Source organism: Anarhichas minor, unplaced genomic scaffold, assembly GCF_050575085.1.
Source record: "Anarhichas minor isolate MPS153535 unplaced genomic scaffold, ASM5057508v1 ptg000087l, whole genome shotgun sequence".
Lineage (NCBI taxonomy): Eukaryota > Metazoa > Chordata > Actinopteri > Perciformes > Anarhichadidae > Anarhichas > Anarhichas minor.
This window is the reverse complement of record NW_027466533.1, coordinates 3,212,808-3,229,873: the sequence shown is the minus strand read 5'-3', so window position 1 is coordinate 3,229,873 and position 17,066 is coordinate 3,212,808. Positions and strand designations below refer to the sequence as shown.

Genomic DNA, 17,066 nt, shown 5'->3' with positions numbered 1-17,066 from the left:
AACTGTCAAGTCTCTGAACTGGTAGTTTCAGTACTAAATGTGTGAGAGTAGCAGCACAGCAAAACCCTCTTACAACTAAGAGGTGTGAAATATTTCATCATCTAGATTCTAGACATTACTGTGTACCTTTTTTATTGGGCGAGACTGCTGCGTATGCTTAAAAATAAAATAAAATAAAGGGACACGGGTTAATTTTTGACAACAGAATCATTGAACCCCTGACTACTTTAAAAAACTCTCTCTATACTCACACACACACACATTATACACCATCCTATCTGAAAAGCATATATAGCACCTACAATACTACATTCAGGAGTGGACAATTGTTATTTCTTCATCCCTTGTTTTTATTTTTTTATTTTATTATGAATGCATGTAATCAATTATCTATTCTTATTATTTTCCCCCTCTTTTTCTCTTGGAGTGAGCACCATCTGATGTTTGTTGTTCCTTCTGTGCATTGTACACTGTACCTGAATACCATGTGCACCAAGACTACATACAGCTGAAAAATGAACAAAGAAAGTAACTGCCTGAAAATGCATGTTGTTATGTTGTTGAAAACTAAATGAAAAGTGAGTTCAGAAAAAAAAAAAAAAAAGTACCTTCTTGTAGTTATCAAAATACACCATTATGTCAGTCAATGTGAGTGAGTGGAATCCTGGATCATCAGACTGTCCAGTCCACACATGTACACATGTACGAGTGTGTACTGTGGGTGCCTCTAGTCACAAAGATGCATCTAAATGGGCCAAAAGACAGAATCCCACATCATCCTTCCTCCTCCTGTGCAGCTATTTATACTGACCTACATGCTCTCTGTTTCTATCAGAACTGCTCTAATTCAGCACTATTTCAACAGGGTGACTGTCCTCTGAGAGCAAATGAGCTAGTTCATTACAAAAATGGATGCCCTCACAAGATCGGGCACAACCTTTGAAACGTTAAATGCTGATAAAGAAAAGAACTGAAGACTTTAGGGGGAGGCTAATTTAAACCATATTGTGTAAAGGTGGATTATGTAACAGTGCGTGCCCTCCTTACTTTGTTGTCCTGACTTGCTTTTTTATCAAGCAAGAGCTATGTTATGAAGCCAAAATGACATGTCAAACTATAGTTCACATTTCAAAATTGTAAATATGTTTTCCTTCAAGATGGTCAATTCAAAAAATAAACTCTACAAATCAATTAAAAAAATATAACATATAGTGTCGTATTTCCTTAAAGTTACTATATGAAGAACTTCAAATTTTCTGCAAACAAAAGCTCATGCAATTAAATGATTAAACTGGTGCAGAAATTCTACACTTATTGGTTTAAAATGGCACTTTTCAGCCGCACACATAGTTTGTGACCACAAAGGACAGACCTATCGGCCTGGCTTCTGTCGACCTGAACCCTCGTGTCTACTGACAATCTATGAGGGCGTCCTGTCGTCACGTCCCTCCAGAACTACATGCCAGTCTGGTGCGACTCATGTCTCCAGTGAGCTGAATTCCCACGGCCCGAGCCAGCCTTCATCAACCAAAATGGCCGGGACAGGCAGGACAAAGACAGCACACAGAAATGACTCTGATTTCTGACCAGCTAAGAGGTTTGACTGAGTTTCAAATGAGGTGGGACTATTGAGTGGATACAAACAGTTTGCCTGTTATCAGTTAACGGTTATGATGACTAACTGGAAAAAAGCGCTCGTTTCCTCTTTGAAAACCTTATAAAGCACCCAGATGTTGCTTAAAGGGGGAGTGGCTCAGCTCACACTATTAAAGCCACAGACATGAGTCAACTGAACGGACGTCTTTTACTCACAAGGGGCAGAGGAGGATACATTAAGCCTTTGTTTCCAAACCCTTACGAACTCTCTTGCTCACAGAGAAAAATACACCGACACCAACCATGAAAAATCACTTGGTTCATGCAAATGGTGAAGTTCAATTATGTGAACATTGTCAACGACCAACAGGTGTGCTCTCTCCAGCACCAAACAGGAAGCAGCAAACCGGGTAGACAAGGAAAGGACTCGGGGAGTCTCAAGAACGTGAACCAGTCTTGTTTCTCTTGGAACGCGGAAGAGGAGGAGAAGCTGCCCCACATTCTGCGGTGTCTTCCCTTTATATTTTATGGTGTTTTTTCAGTCCAAGCCACTGCGCACACAAGGGCAGCGGTGGCCAGAACAGTTTTTATAAATGTATTTCCACATGGAGCAGGATGGGAAATAATAATTTTAGTCTTGCCAATAGGGACCCTGCAAGATCCCCAGTCTTTGCAAAATCTTATAACATATAATATAATAATCCAATAGCCTCTGACTAAAATTCTGTCACTTATGACACATTGTCTTTATGTTTGAGGGTGTCAGACTTTAGTCTAGTGTTCTATTGTATGGAAGGCACAATGTGAACTGAAATGTCAGGATAGCAAAGTTCTAACTAAGGTTTTTATTATTCTTTCTTTTTTTGTCAGTTTAGTTGCAGTGATATTAAGCATGAAAGTTCATTCTGGACTTGGGAAAAATCAATTGAAAGTACAGAGCAAACTCCTTCCAATGACGAAGACTGTTGAAAGCTCCAAAAAAGAAACTAGTGAGCGGACATTGGCATTGCTTTGTCAAATCACTCAATTTGTTTGCATGGCAAATTCAGCCACATACTATGCAGTATATTAAAATATGTATTGTATATAAAACCATGGACCAAAATGGATGTACTACAACGCAAAACACAGAAGACAATGAACAGATGACAACCTGTTACAGTAGCACATATTCTTCTCAGTGTCAGGAAGATTCAAGACATTCAAGATTAGTAAAGGATGGACTACCGTCTGCTTCTCACTGGAAAGAAAAAGGCTACTGGTGCGTACATAGTGATTTGGATGTTTTCCCTCAATAACTAAGACTAGTAGATATCTAGATCCACTCACATAGCAGAGTATAATGGCTTACTGGTGATTTTCAGTGTAGTTATCTAGTTAGGAGGCATTGCCAACTTGTTAAAACTCAAAAGATGGAAGGGCATATTTTTAAAGACAAGAATATCTTCAAATATTAAATCATGAAATAATTTCTTACTGATTCTTTCCAAAGTGAGGATTGTGCATCAAAACGCACTAGCCTCTGCTTGTCTAGCCACACAAAGAACCACGCAGATCAATACAGACTCCTCCTATAGCCCTGCATGCTCATGAAGAGCTTACTCAAGGAGAAACTCCTGTCTGCCTCCACTCACACAGCCATGCAACTAAACCTCAGCTGCACCACAAACATCTGGAACAGCTGTAGAGCTCTGAGCACCGCAAACAAACTAGTTAGCCACTGTGAGGGCTGCAGCATGTCAGGAATAAAACAAATCGTGTGCTTCAAGGATTTACAAAAATAGAAATCAAGCGAGGCAGCTGGGTTTTAACAGTGAAGAAATGCAATGAAACCATCGAAACCTTATTATAGTGTCGGGGAAACAGCTCCTCCCATGGAAGTACCAATAAAGTGTTTCATGCCCAGCACATTCAAATTATTAATAATCAGCAGAAAATCCTCAAGCATTCCTCTCAAGAAACTGTGGGTCTTACTACATAAAGACTGTAGTGTACTGTACAGACCACTTCTCTGTTAGTAAACATGATGACGTATTTTTGTGGGCAGAGCAGAATAATTCTTTGAACATGTTAGGTACCGCTGGCTAGCAAGTTTTGTTGGCTTGTTTTTTAGCTCCTTGTTAATCTCCAGAGCTGGCTAGTTAGCTAGCTAGTCTCTGGAGCTCTTGCCTGCTCTCCTCACCAAGTAGTCTCTTAGCGCAGAGGAATAAGATAGAGGGCGGAATTAGCAAGCTAGCTAAGAAGCCTGTCGTCTGCTAGTTAGCTTGACAATACCGCCGTGCTTTGATGCTACACTGGTTACAGAAAACAAGCCCAACAGTGGGCCATCTCTCTGATTGTTTAGCCTATTAGCAACATTGCTCTCCATCTCTCTAATAGTTTAGCCTGCTGCAGTGGAGGTTAGCAGAAGGCTAAGCTAAACTATTAGCAATATCTGAAACAGTTTTATCACCTAAAATGTATGCAATATGGAATCTGGCAGCAAACGGCACAGCAAGATGACATGTTTGATGGCCGACTCAGGCCCACTACTCTGAGGTGATTTGTGTTTGCCTCCAGTCTTTCCTTTGTTTTGCCTCTTGCTAACACTGGGACATAATCATGACGTCAGGGTTTTTATGACCATCATTTGAGATATTCTGGTTGTTACTCGCATGTTTCTAATTAGTTACACACTATGGGGCCCTCATTATTTTCTTTGAGGAAGTAATTGGAAGCTTCTTGTAGCCTGAAAACAGTGCCTCAGACAGCAACAGTTTATGTTGCAACTCTGACTGCTACTAAAGCATGATGGGAGACAGCGATGCCTCACAAGAAGTTACACAATGCAGCTCTGTGTGCGCAGCGAACAACAGGAGATCGGTTGCAGAAAGAACTTTCTGTGACAAAGGATGATTTATTTCTTTACGCTGCATGCAGGGGGTCACACACTTTCAAACAAATATGGTTTACTCCCTTGCCTCTGAGCAATGACCCAAGTAGGAGAGGTTACATGCCTTGCTCACAGGCACACTGACATGGTTTAGTAAAGGGAGACTGTGACGGGCTGTGACTTCAGGGATCCGGCGACTTTTCCCATTAAGTTTATCCTACTCGTCACAGGGAGTACTCCAGCGTTTTCTACATCTTAATAGAGGAGGATATTTTCCCACACCTTCTCTGTTCCCAACTGGCACCATGAGGCAGCTCACATTCAGTTCAGGACTGTGCAGCCGGCCAACAGGGCAGTGAAAGGAAAAACTCTCACTCCGAGGAATTTGTGGGCATTCACCACAGTCAAGGCCCTTTTCTGTCCTGGTCCTCAAAATGATGGCAGGAGTGAACCCCCCACTGACATCTGGACAGCAGAGTCATTGCCCAACTTACACCGCAGGGCGGCAAACTTAACTCTTGAGACTACACCCCATGCTTGCACTTCCATCTCATTTCTTAGAAGAAAACTTGCACTGTAGCTCTCTGAACATAGCTGTAAATTTTGGCAAACAACAATTTCTCAGCAAGATAATATTCATAAATGAACACCACTACGATTTTTTTAAGTGTAAATGTAAATTGCTGAAAGTAAAAAGCTAACGTTAGGCTATAGACAAACTATACCAAGCTAGCATGAGCGCAAGTATGTTGTCTCATTTAGCCACGTTAGCAACGGCCATTTTAAAGATATTAAAAGCTTCAAAATTCACAAGCTGGGTACATACTGACTTATTTTATATTGTAAAGAAAACGTTAAAATATCTCATGCCTGTGTTAACTGCAGACCTTGTTTCAGGCATCTAATCAAACATCCATCGAGTACTGGAAGCACAGAAATAATAACTCATTTCTGGGTGTTAGGACTCATTCCTGCAGCACTACATTATTAAAGTTGCTTTGAACAAAAGCAACCAAATGAATGTTATGTAAAGTAACAAACATTGTAATTTAAAGGGAAATGAAGTAAGCCATGTATGTACAGGGCTCGACAATAATAGTGGCCAGGGTGCATCTCCTATGGTGTGTAATTATAGACCAACGTTCAAGAGGCTTATCAGAATATCTGTTTTCAAGTGTTCCTAATCAAATAAATGATCGTATATATCATTATTTAAACAGGATTTAAATGAGATAATCTGGAAACATGTCTGTATTATTAACATCGCCTTGCAGTCAGGAGTGGTATCGCCCCTGCTTCTTCATCAAATTGAATAAGTGCACCCCCACCCTTAGTGTACCTGATTTGATATATTGTAATACCTGCACTCAAATTCCTCTGAGCCCCCCCCCCCCCCCCCCCCACCCCACACACACACACTTTTCCCTAAGCTGTGGAAAAGAACTCAGGCCTGGACGAATAAACAGGAAGGAGTTTGTGATAACAATCTGTACGGCCTGTGCATGTGATGATGTCATCAAGAGGAAGCCAGAGAATGCAGACCCTCCACTTCCTTTAAAGGAGACGCGAGTCAGACGAGCCAAGCCTAACTGAAGCCGGTGGTTTGTGTATATACACTTATCAGGAAATGCACACGTAATTAGTTTGGACCATTAATGTTTGTTTAAGTACTTGATGGCATAATGGGTGTTCACTGGACAATGTCGATCTGCTACAGACATGTTCTGGGTGGCACAGCTGTTTGATTCGCCCAAAGTGCAACTGCAGGAAACTTAAAGTGCCATGTTTAGAGGTGAAGCACATTTAAAACTTCTAAAGACGGTAGATTCTTATTCTCGTACAGGGATAGAGTGACAAAAGTTCACTATTTATTCAGTGCAGAGTTCTACTGTTGGCTGTCATTGTGTAAATGTGTGTTGCTTGTCTCCAGCATTAAAGATTAACTTGGCTGTGGCTACGTGAGGGACTGACTAAGAATGAAAAAGGGGGATTGTGTGGTGGGCTTCCCCTTCCTCGCCTCCAAGCCCCACACTAATCCACTCTATTCTCTTCAACGCTTCACTGAGCTTCTGACAACCGCCGAGCACCAACCTGGAGACTTAATCCCCAGTGTAGGCTGACCGCTCAAACTCACGCAGACAAAATAGACCATCAACAGAAACATGGGAGGTCTGCTACGAATGACTGTGGCTAAACACAACAGTAATCCTATCATTCAGATGACTGCCTGGGAGTAATATTTATTTTATTTTTTGATTTACCAGGGACAGTGCACATTAATCATTATTTCAGTTTCCACCTCAATGTAAAGTGCCAGAGTTAGCTAGAGAGATCATTTTTCATCCATTATTAGGTTATTACAAATTGGTGGCCTAATCATTTCTATTAACAGGTTATTTAAATAGACCAGTATTTATGTACACAAAGCCCTAAACCATTATGGTACAACACACACATCTGTCCATTTTTTACTTTACATGTCTTACTTAGAATATAATATATAATAAATGCCACCCTCTTGTCTCTCTTCTAATGTCTGTGGAGCAAATTCTGACAGATTCACAAATTCACCCAGGGCTCACTATTGGGGCTGAAAAAGTAGGATGTGCATCCCTAGTGGTGATATCGGCCGGTCTGTCAGTCTATTTAAAGGTTTTGGTCCAGAACAAAATATCTCAACAACTCTCAAAGCTGCACATGTAAGATTTCAACTCGAGTCAGATTTAAATCCCAACGGCACCAACAGTCTACAGCCATGGTACAGTCATATATAAAATAGAGTAGGAGTAGAACGGACATTCCTATTTTACTTCTATGGGCCCAGTGGGGCTTTGAGCTAAATGCATCTGCATGCTAATATTCTCACAGTGCTAACAAACTGATCTTTAGCAGGTAAAATGTTTACCTTTAGGGTGATAGCATGTCAACATTTGCTAATAAGCAAAGTAAGTGGCTGATGGGATTGTCAGTTGTTTTGCAGGTATTGGTCATAAACCAAAGTATAGGACGGACTGAAACAGAGCAGCAACAACTATCAATCCGATTGTAATGATTTTTATAGATATTTAACCTTTACATTTATCAACTGGCAAACTTGGGCTAAAAACTCCACTTGTACATAACATTGCTGAGCACATTCATGCCCTGAAGGCCCCTCGGGGCCCGTGGCTTTTGCTCTACTGCCACAATAGAACAAACCTAACATTTTTAACCACAGTGTTGGGCAAGGACCCAAGAACAGCAAAAGTATCAGTGTGTACACATTATGAAAGTCAGCACAGCACATGAAATATCCGGTAGACTTTTTTTTTTTTTTTATGTTAAACCAAGGACAACGATTTCAAAACTTAAACCAGAGCTTGTGTAACACCTGGGATTGTAATTCAGAGCAAATAACAGAAGGGTTTGACAGATGACCAGCTGTGATGTTCTCCAACTCTGACGATAAACACCTGAGGTAGCTATAAAGTTGGATAAAAAATGTTCAGTGTATGATGGTGATGTCAAATACCTGTGATTCCTTAAACCAAACATGGTTATATTCAAACCACAAAACGTTTTAATGGCTGCACCATTACATCAAAAGTATTTCACTGTTGACAAGTTGTGGTGTCTTGTTGCAATGCACGGAGCACAAGTAGAAGGTTCATTCAAATGAGGAGGAGCGAAGCATGTGGTGGATGTTGTGAATAAACGTCTCAGAACCACGTCTAGTCTGTTTCTCGAGCGATGTCAGCTGCCACCTATTAACAAGAGCAAACTACATACTAGACCAAATGCAAAGCAATAATGGAGTAATGCTTAAAATGGGAACAAACAACTTCAATGAATTACTCTCCAACCAGTAGAGGCGTTGGAATGCGCACCAAAGTTAAAGTTTTAATGTGTTACGGTGACTGGGTCTGCATTTATCTATCAATGAATATGAGTGATTCTTGATACTGGATGAATAACTTCTCATTCAGTTCATTGAATCCCTGCAGCCCCCTAAAGGCAGCAGGACACTGCTAAAGGACCGCCTCTGATGTGACAAACAAATAAGAGAAACTCAGCAGATCTGCAGTGTTGTGCGCTCACGTCGCGCCACGGATCCAGAGCGATGAGACCCGTGATGGGACGTGCTGAGAGTGCATTTGTCGATCAACACACCACCTGATCTATATTACACTGCACTCAGCCCTTTCTCACTTTGGGCTGATGCACATACATGAACCAAAACAGCAGGTGCACTTGTAGATGCCCACACAGTCCGTGCACCGACCACTTTCCACTTGCGAGATTGAAATAGGACCTGGAGTCCCGCTGGCCCTCGCTGACACGTTAGTTTGAACTGCTGGCTGCTGTGTTCTCTTTTATGTGTTGAACCCAATTTAAAATAAATCGTCTCAAACACGCTTGGCCATCCAACATGGCTGTGTAGTAATAAACCACTCGTGGACCATGTTGGGTTTAAGAGATGATTGAAATGGGATGTTACTGTATACAATCTGGAGCTGCTCCATTATGAACAAAGCATGATTGTAGATGTCTGACTTACACATATCTTATATTGCAGTCATCAAAGCAATGAATGGGAATATGTTCTATGTGAAGAGAAGTGTGTGTGTGAGCAGTAAATAACCTCGACTGTAATCTACTATTTTTCACAAAGATATCAACACGTGTTTTGACTTTCCAACACAATGTCAGCTTGCCGCCTAGCAACAATCATTTCCAGTGATAGGACTGTCCTCCTGAATATAAACGTATGTAAATATAAAATGCACACTAGATAAGCTTTTGTGTCACAAGTGGTTGAATTAGTCGCTAGCTAGTGGGCTTAGCATCACACCTCAACTGTTTACAGGTTTAATGCTCTCATTACTTGTCTCACTATAGGATTGTGGTTTACAGGAGACACCCCACCCAGAGGGGCAGCTTACAGAGATCTACTGTACATTTGATAACTAATGTGTTTGTACTATTCATTTGAACTTTTACACTATATCAGGGGTCGGCAACCTTTACTATCCAAAGAGCCATTTTGCCCTATTTTCCACCAACTAAAATTTGTCTGGAGCTGCAAAAGCTATTTGATATCACAGCCTATAAAGTGTTATATATAGTTATATTATATATACCAGTGGCGGGCTGTGCATTTTATACCTGGGCCTTCACTGCTGTCCTGCAGCTGAAATACCACCTTATAACCTCATGATGACGCCACAGCTATACGGTTATTATTCGTTTCTAGGGCTGTAACTATATACGTATTCGTATTAAACCGTTCAGGACGAGGCTTACAAACCGAACAATACGTTTGAATAATACTAGTGCATTTGGAAAATGCAGAAGCTTAAATTGTAGGAAATATAATGTTTTCTGCGCTCATGTAGGAGACAACGGTCTGTGTGACCTCTGAACCGGAACAAAAAAACGACAACAAAAAACAGCTCCGCAATTGTTCTGGGAGGCTACGCTAACTAGATTAACGGGAAAACAACAGCAGCAACACGCATTCTGCTACACACTCAAGGGCCATTCAGATATTAGATGTAAAAAAACAAACGCAGTTGACTTACCAAATACTGTAAAGACAAACTCCATGCTCCTTTCTTTGTTGACAAAGAGTTTCGTCCCAGTTAAATCCCAACTCACAAATCCGTTTCTCCTCCTTATTCAGCCATTGAGCTTTTAAAAAACAAAGCTAGGTAAAAAATAATAATAATCTACACCAAGCAAAATGCAAAAAATGTCATAATTTCTTCCATATCTTTCAATTTGAACTCTTACTACTCCGACTAAGCCTCTGCTTAGGTTTCGTTTTCCAATAGTCACGTGCTCGCCCACTGGCCAATCACAGCACACGCTACACCTCACTGCAGCGCTGCACCTGGAAACTGAGCTGTGTGTTAATGCTGACGTACTTGTAGGCCAGCTAGCAGGCTCTGGCACGTCAAAGAATACACCCAACATGTCAAACTAAAGATCTGATTGGTTGAAGACTATGACAATCAACAATATCGTCCCCATTCACTTAAACTGCAAAGGGATTCACTTGTGAGTCTGCAGGCCTGGGGCCTCTCTTCTTACCTAGAGACACAGAGGTGAAATCTGATTGGATAAAAGCTCTACTTAAAACAAGCTGCACTGGAAGCAGAGCACCAGAGGAAGACAGTAGCTGTGCAATGAGAAAATAAGATAATGGGAAACATATTTTTATAAATTAAAATACAGTGTATTTAAGAAAAATGATTAAATTATAAAATAGCTATAACTTTGAGATTCTGTTTAGGCCAGCAGAGAAGGCCTTGCAGGCCCTGACGGCCCGCCACTGATATATACAAAAACTATAGTTTGTTGTATTTATGAAAATATAGAACAAGAATAAAGACAATTCTTGACATTTTTTTGCAATTTTACCTGATATAACAATATCAAACTCTTATGAAGAGGAGAGTTTGCTGCAGCAGCTGAGAAATCGCTCTTTTTCGCTCATCTCCAGCGTGACACTTTTCAGCACATGCTGTGTGCTTGTTCTGGAAGCATAGAGGTAAGCCAGCATCGTTGGCAGTGAAAGCAAATCAAGACGCCCACGCAGAGTTAAACTCTCCATTTTCCTCCGTGACTTTTCTTTTTTTGGATTTATCCATTGATAGTTTACAGAGGCCGGGGGTCTGAAAATCATGATTCGCCACCTGCAGGGAAAGGCTCTTGACAGGGGTAGAGGATTTAACTGCCTGTGGGAATAATTAACATATAAGATTCTGTTCATTCTTGATTATAAATTATATTCTCTCTGAACACGTTTCTCTTTTTGGAGAGAGTCATGTGAGATAACTTCTTCGATTAGCGCAATTCTCCTGCTCTTCTTTCTATTTCCTCGTCTCAGCCCCGTGTGTCACGTGTGTGTAAACCTCGCTCGAAACTTGTCAGAATACTCATATTTGATTGGCTGAGCTGCATCACGTGATGTGATTTGCAACGCATTGGTTGGTGTGTTTCCTGCACCGCCGAACAAGTGCCGTAACGGCTGAATAAGAGGCGCCGGTTAAAGTTTAAACTCGGTGCCCAATATGTATAATTCCGAATTATCTATCGGTTTTTCGTTCCTGGGTCCGGATCCGGTGCGCCAGATGGGGACCTCAGGGAGCCGCAACAGAGAGGCTAAAGAGCCGCATGCGGCTCGCGAGCAGCAGGTTGCCGACCCCTGCACTATATGAATGATCTTCACTCAAACCAAAACTATACATTTTCAGGTCTTTTTTTCACTCTAATAGATACAGATTGGTGGTATTTGCCCAGCTTCCATTATTAACAACATAAAGAACTTCACCAAAGCAGCTCTGTTATAAGTAGAACATTGGACATACCTATGTAATAACTTGAATTACGGACAATTTCACTTTAAAAGTGCACAAATGTAGCTTGGATGGACTTAAATACAGAAGTACATCAACAAGCTGGAATCCCCACCAGCAAGATCTAGCATGTGGGGATTTGATTAATCCTTTTTACCAAATTGTCCTGTTGTCCTCAGAGCTTTGTGATGAACTCGTTGGTAAATTACCAAAACCAAAAGCTGCAGCTGGCCTGCTCATCAGAGTGGACACTACAGCTGACCGGGTAAACGTCCAACATTTTAAATGACCTAGTGATGGCGCTAGATGTAAAGCAAAGGGGTCACCGGTTCATCCAGAGAGGAACATGAATTTCTGCTCCAAATGGAACGGCAATCCATCCAATAGTTGTTGAGACATTTCACTGGAAATCACAAATGTCAACCTTGTGGTGGCAGCCTTCATTAACAAAGTGGTAAAACCTCACCCAGTACTGGCTGTATTTGGTGTACTGAGGGAGGACAGTCCTCTTGGAGGACTCACTTCCACCCTTGCAAGGTTGTTAACCCTTTGAGCAAGTAGATCAGTTCTATTGGACTGGAATCAGGCACAACGTTATCGGAGGTTGCATGGACTCGAGTATGATGCGTTCAAGCTCTAATCAGTAAAAATGAGTATTGGGTGATGCAAAATTATAAAGCCATGATGTGTTATCTTGTAAAATGTAGGTTTTAGTGAGAAACTTGAATATACAGTTGTTTGATGTTCGCATAGCCATTTAAAATAGATATTAGAGAGACAATAATGACCTGGTTAACTTCCTCACACTAGCTCTAAGCTACTTATAATATATATCTAAAATGACTTGTTTAAAAATGTATTTTTTTAACAAAGCAAATATTTAAATCAAAATACAATTCTGTAAAATTGTGTGTTTTTAAGGAAATAAATTGTAATTCTTGGAAAGAAAATCGGAATCGACAAAGAAAATTACAATCGATGCATCTCTATACATTACATTGATCGAAGATGTTATGAAACACCTTAAACTGGAAAAACTCAGATTCACTTTACGAATAATTCCATTGAGATATTCCACTCACGGAGCAACATTGATTATGTAGAGGACGGGCAATTAATAGCCTCTTAACTCTGTGCTACAATAACTAGGTTATACCGAATGGAAGATGTTGAGCACAGGATGCGATGCGTGATCACCATCAAAAAATGTAATTGCTTCCGATAAGAAAAGAAAAAGTCTTCTCGCTGTGTACGCAGATCGAAACTGCGTCCACAGCAACGGTCTGTTATTTATAGCAGCGTAGAATACCGGGACCAGAATCGAGCATTCAACAAAGCCCTGATATAATTCAGAGCAGTGAAGGTCAGCTACAGTATGCTGGTAATGAATGTTCACAACTGTGTGACATGGGCAGGGAAACAACTCCCTAAAGTGCAGAATTACTACAGCTCTGGTAGTCTGTGCTGACAGTCTTTCCTGCTGTGTGGTCTTCTCCCATTGGGCCCACGCTTAGTCCGGTTCACAGTATTGACAGCTTTGTCATACTGAGGGGAGTTAGAGTAGGGAAATGTACCGCAACACGACACTGATGGACCACGTCTATGACCTGAAACAGCAGCTTCAAACTACCAACTCTCCAACCTTCTGCTCGCCACAGACAAGCTTTCCACAGCAGTGCCAAAAGACTCCATGCAGCAACATGCTGTTTCCGTGCTGGTGGGATGGCCAGTTGGTGAGCCATGTCCCTCCTCCTCCTCCTCCATCCCCATCCCCCACCCACAGACCCAATCTAAAACTAGGGTGCAGCAACAGCTGATCTTTCAGGAGCGTCTATTTTTAAAACTCTGTTGCAGAACGGGCCAACTCATCAGGGCTGACATACCATCCTGTCAGAGGACTGCCAGTAAGGGACTTGACCCCACTGCTACTTAAAGGCACAGACTTTCTCTCTGCTGCACAGATGCGACAGAACACTGGCCACAATTAAGAGCTGTAATTGTTGGAGTTGGGCCTCAATGCACACAAGAAAGAGAATCTCCTGTTCGGCTATCGTGCATCTGCTGACCAACTGAGCGACTGTGCATGAGCTCTGTCAAACTCCTCGTCTCCTCAAACATTCAGCCTCCCGCCACTGCAAATAGACTATGACGAGAAACGATGGCCGGCTACAGGAATATGCAACCTCAGATACTCTGACCCTGCTGTGCAAATAGTCAGCTAAGCAGTTGAGAGAAGATAACGTTCAAAACAGCCAGACCTCGGTAGGCTTTCACCACAGCCATCGCAGCTGAGGAGTGACTACAACAGAGTGTGTGTATGTCAGTTAAGAGTGACATGCAAATTGGATGAAACATCCGGGTCGGCTGAGCACAGACAACTTCCTCCCAAAAACTGAAGGAAGCTGCCCTGAATTGGGGCGATGGCTGTGATGGTGGCGTTCAGGTTTTCATGCTCATCGCCTCACTGTTAGAAAAACTCAAATCTAGCTGGGTAACCGGCAGCAGGATCCATGCCGAGTCATTTGTAAACGCATTATGTGTGTCAGAAATGTGAGAACCTGTGTTCATTGCTCAGTATCGCACAGATATAACATCCTCAGAGAAACCCACTCTTCTCCCCTTATACTACCATGGTCCTCTCTGTGGAAGTCTGGTGTAAAAGATGTGCAGTCTATCGCTTTAACTTACCTAGGAAGTAAGTAAAAACACATCTTCTTACATAATTAGAAATGATTGATGACAACATGATCATAGAATAATGCAAACACATCCGTAGGGAAAACAAGCTAGCAAGCAGGTCTACTTTAGCATCGGAACCAAACATGCTAACCACTTTTGCTTTCTTTCCAACTTCTTTTAAACGGTTGAATAAAGTTACTTTATGTACCGTCATCCAAACTGAAGGTGCTACAATGGGATGTGGACTTGGGGGATTTCCACGACATAACCTAGAGCAGTATGCTCAAAATATTCTCATCCATAAACCATTCGAACGTTAATATGACCCTGAACGTAACTTGCCCATTTCAGATGGCAATCTTATCTGTTTTAGGGAGCTTTGATGGACAAACAAGCAGTTTATTCTAAGCTACTGGAATATAGGAGAATGTTCAAATATTTTTCTTTGTGATAAATTACTGGAAAACTGGTCGACTGTGAGACTTTGCTTTGGTTTCTGTACATGGTTGTCATTTAGCTTTGATATTAAAACCCAAATATTGATTTTCTGCCCATGTTTCAGATCTCGAGAACAGACAAAAGCGTGCAGGGTGTCACACTTCAAGAGAGGCTGGCTTTAGTCCTGACGACACACGAGGTTATTATTCCTACCACAAAACATTCATCTATCCTACACTAGACGCAGCACAATACAGAGATTAGAGACCTGGAAACAGTGGAAACCTGTCACAACACGACTTCGGCGCCCGTTAGAAACAACTGTGTGGAGCTGCTGCCCACATTCGATCTTGCATTATTGAGGGATAGCCCAACGACTCCTGCGGGTTAGCACATGAAAGGCCTATTTCTTACAGTACAGTAAACCATTTTAATCAGCTGCTGGTCAAAAAGAACTGAGACCTGCCACACTGCTGTATTCCAAGAAGTCTACTGCACAGATAGATCTTCCTACAATGATTACCATAACCCCATTGTAACGTCTAAGTGCATAACTACAATACAGTAATGATAAATTCACCATATTGTTTGGTTGAATGATACATCAGCCAATACCGGTCCTGTCTTGAATAGAACGTACCATCCAGGTGAGTAAAACCTGTGGTTATAATCTATCAAACTGTTTGTTATGTTCATGTAAAGTGGATACTGCTATATTTTAAAAAGGACCATTCAGGTATTGTTTTGCATGTTTTAGCATATAATCCCTCTATTAAATCAGCTTGTGTAAATTGTGTCATTGTCGCGTGGACATGCAGTTGTGAACAGGAGCACCAATCTTCTTCAGCTTGTGAATTAAATGCTTTTCTACATACAAGCTGTCAGCTCTTGGAGAGAGAGCTTTAGAAAACACACCCTGCTTGCAGCTATGTCACCAGGAAACAATACCGCGTTTCAAGTCCTTACAAGTTCATTTCCATACTGTATTGGAAAATAACTTTAAAAGCTTGGGGCATACAGACAGTGTAATCCGTTACCTTATACAGTCTACAAAGGACTATTAGCCCAAAGGCAGTGATGAAATGTAGCGTTAATGGGTACAGACAGCGGTAGGCTATTTGTGTCAGTGGAAACTGTGTGCTTTAATTAAAACTCTTCTTTTTTTCATTCGGTGGGGAAAATGATGGATAAATTATGATTTTTGACATGAAACTTGGAGTCAGTGAATATCAGCAACTGTCAGCCTCTGTGACAACTAAAAAGATCGGGTAATGAAACACATCAGTCACTGTGTAGGTTGAGGAAGACCTGTTATTTGACTCTTTTCCGTGTTCTCGCTCATGTCAGACCTGACAGGAAGGATTCATTGAACGTTTGAGAAAGTTCTCCGCTCACCTCTCTCGCTATGAGGTTTAGGGCATCGTCTTCGGCCGTCGACCTCTCCTTCTTGGTGGACCTTTTCCGTCCTGTGCCCTGAGTCCCCATGTTTTCTCAAATACTTGTCCACTCACTGTCGATAAAAGTCACCCTCGTGGTCCAAAAAGCGCACCGAATAATCCAAACAGAGCGGTGCGTGAACTAATCTAGCTAGTGGTTCTCATGTGTCGCTAAAATATCAAAGTAAAGGAGAGGAGACAAAAAAAACGCGTCTGGTCGCGTTCACAGCGTGGGTCATTGTCATACATCCGTCTTTTACACGTCTTCCTGTGTTTCTGGCACGACGCAGAAGCTCGCGACGAAGTCTGGTTCAAACTGTGTTGGCATCTGCCCCACGTGCGCTTCTGATGCGTTTACTAGCAGATTCAGTCGGAACCGTTCACTGCTGCTTCTCACCGTCCCTTTGAACCGTCTCCGTCACCTGTCTGTCATACTATGGATATACATTTAACATACACTGACTTTAATATATATATATATATATACATATATTAACTGTAGCTTAACTACCATTTGTAATGTTGTTAAACTGCCTCGTGTTTATCCAGCAGCAGTATGACTCACCACCTGACGGATTCACAGCAACAGACTCGAACCTGTCACACTGACGAACTTCAAAGCCTGCACTCTATCAAGATGCCTTTACGTGATGGCGGATATTTGTACCACAATACAAACGCTGGTCATTTGGTAAAGCAAAATTG

At 41.6% G+C, this 17,066-nt stretch overlaps 1 protein-coding gene across 5 annotated transcripts in view; it reads right to left on the bottom strand.

The window, feature by feature from the left end:
- Positions 1 to 16,942, bottom strand: part of lrrfip1a (leucine rich repeat (in FLII) interacting protein 1a) — a 50,976-nt gene extending 34,034 nt beyond the window's left edge. For 2 of the 5 annotated variants that reach the window (XM_076081946.1, XM_076081945.1), the window contains exon 1: positions 16,321 to 16,915. In XM_076081946.1, the coding sequence (XP_075938061.1) occupies positions 16,321 to 16,410 (90 nt within the window). In that variant the 5' untranslated portion in view covers positions 16,411 to 16,915. Of the gene's footprint in view, positions 1 to 16,320 lie in introns of all 5 variants that reach the window. The other 3 variants (XM_076081948.1, XM_076081944.1, XM_076081947.1) reach the window with 3 other exon arrangements.
- Between the last annotated feature and the right edge of the window lie 124 nt (positions 16,943 to 17,066).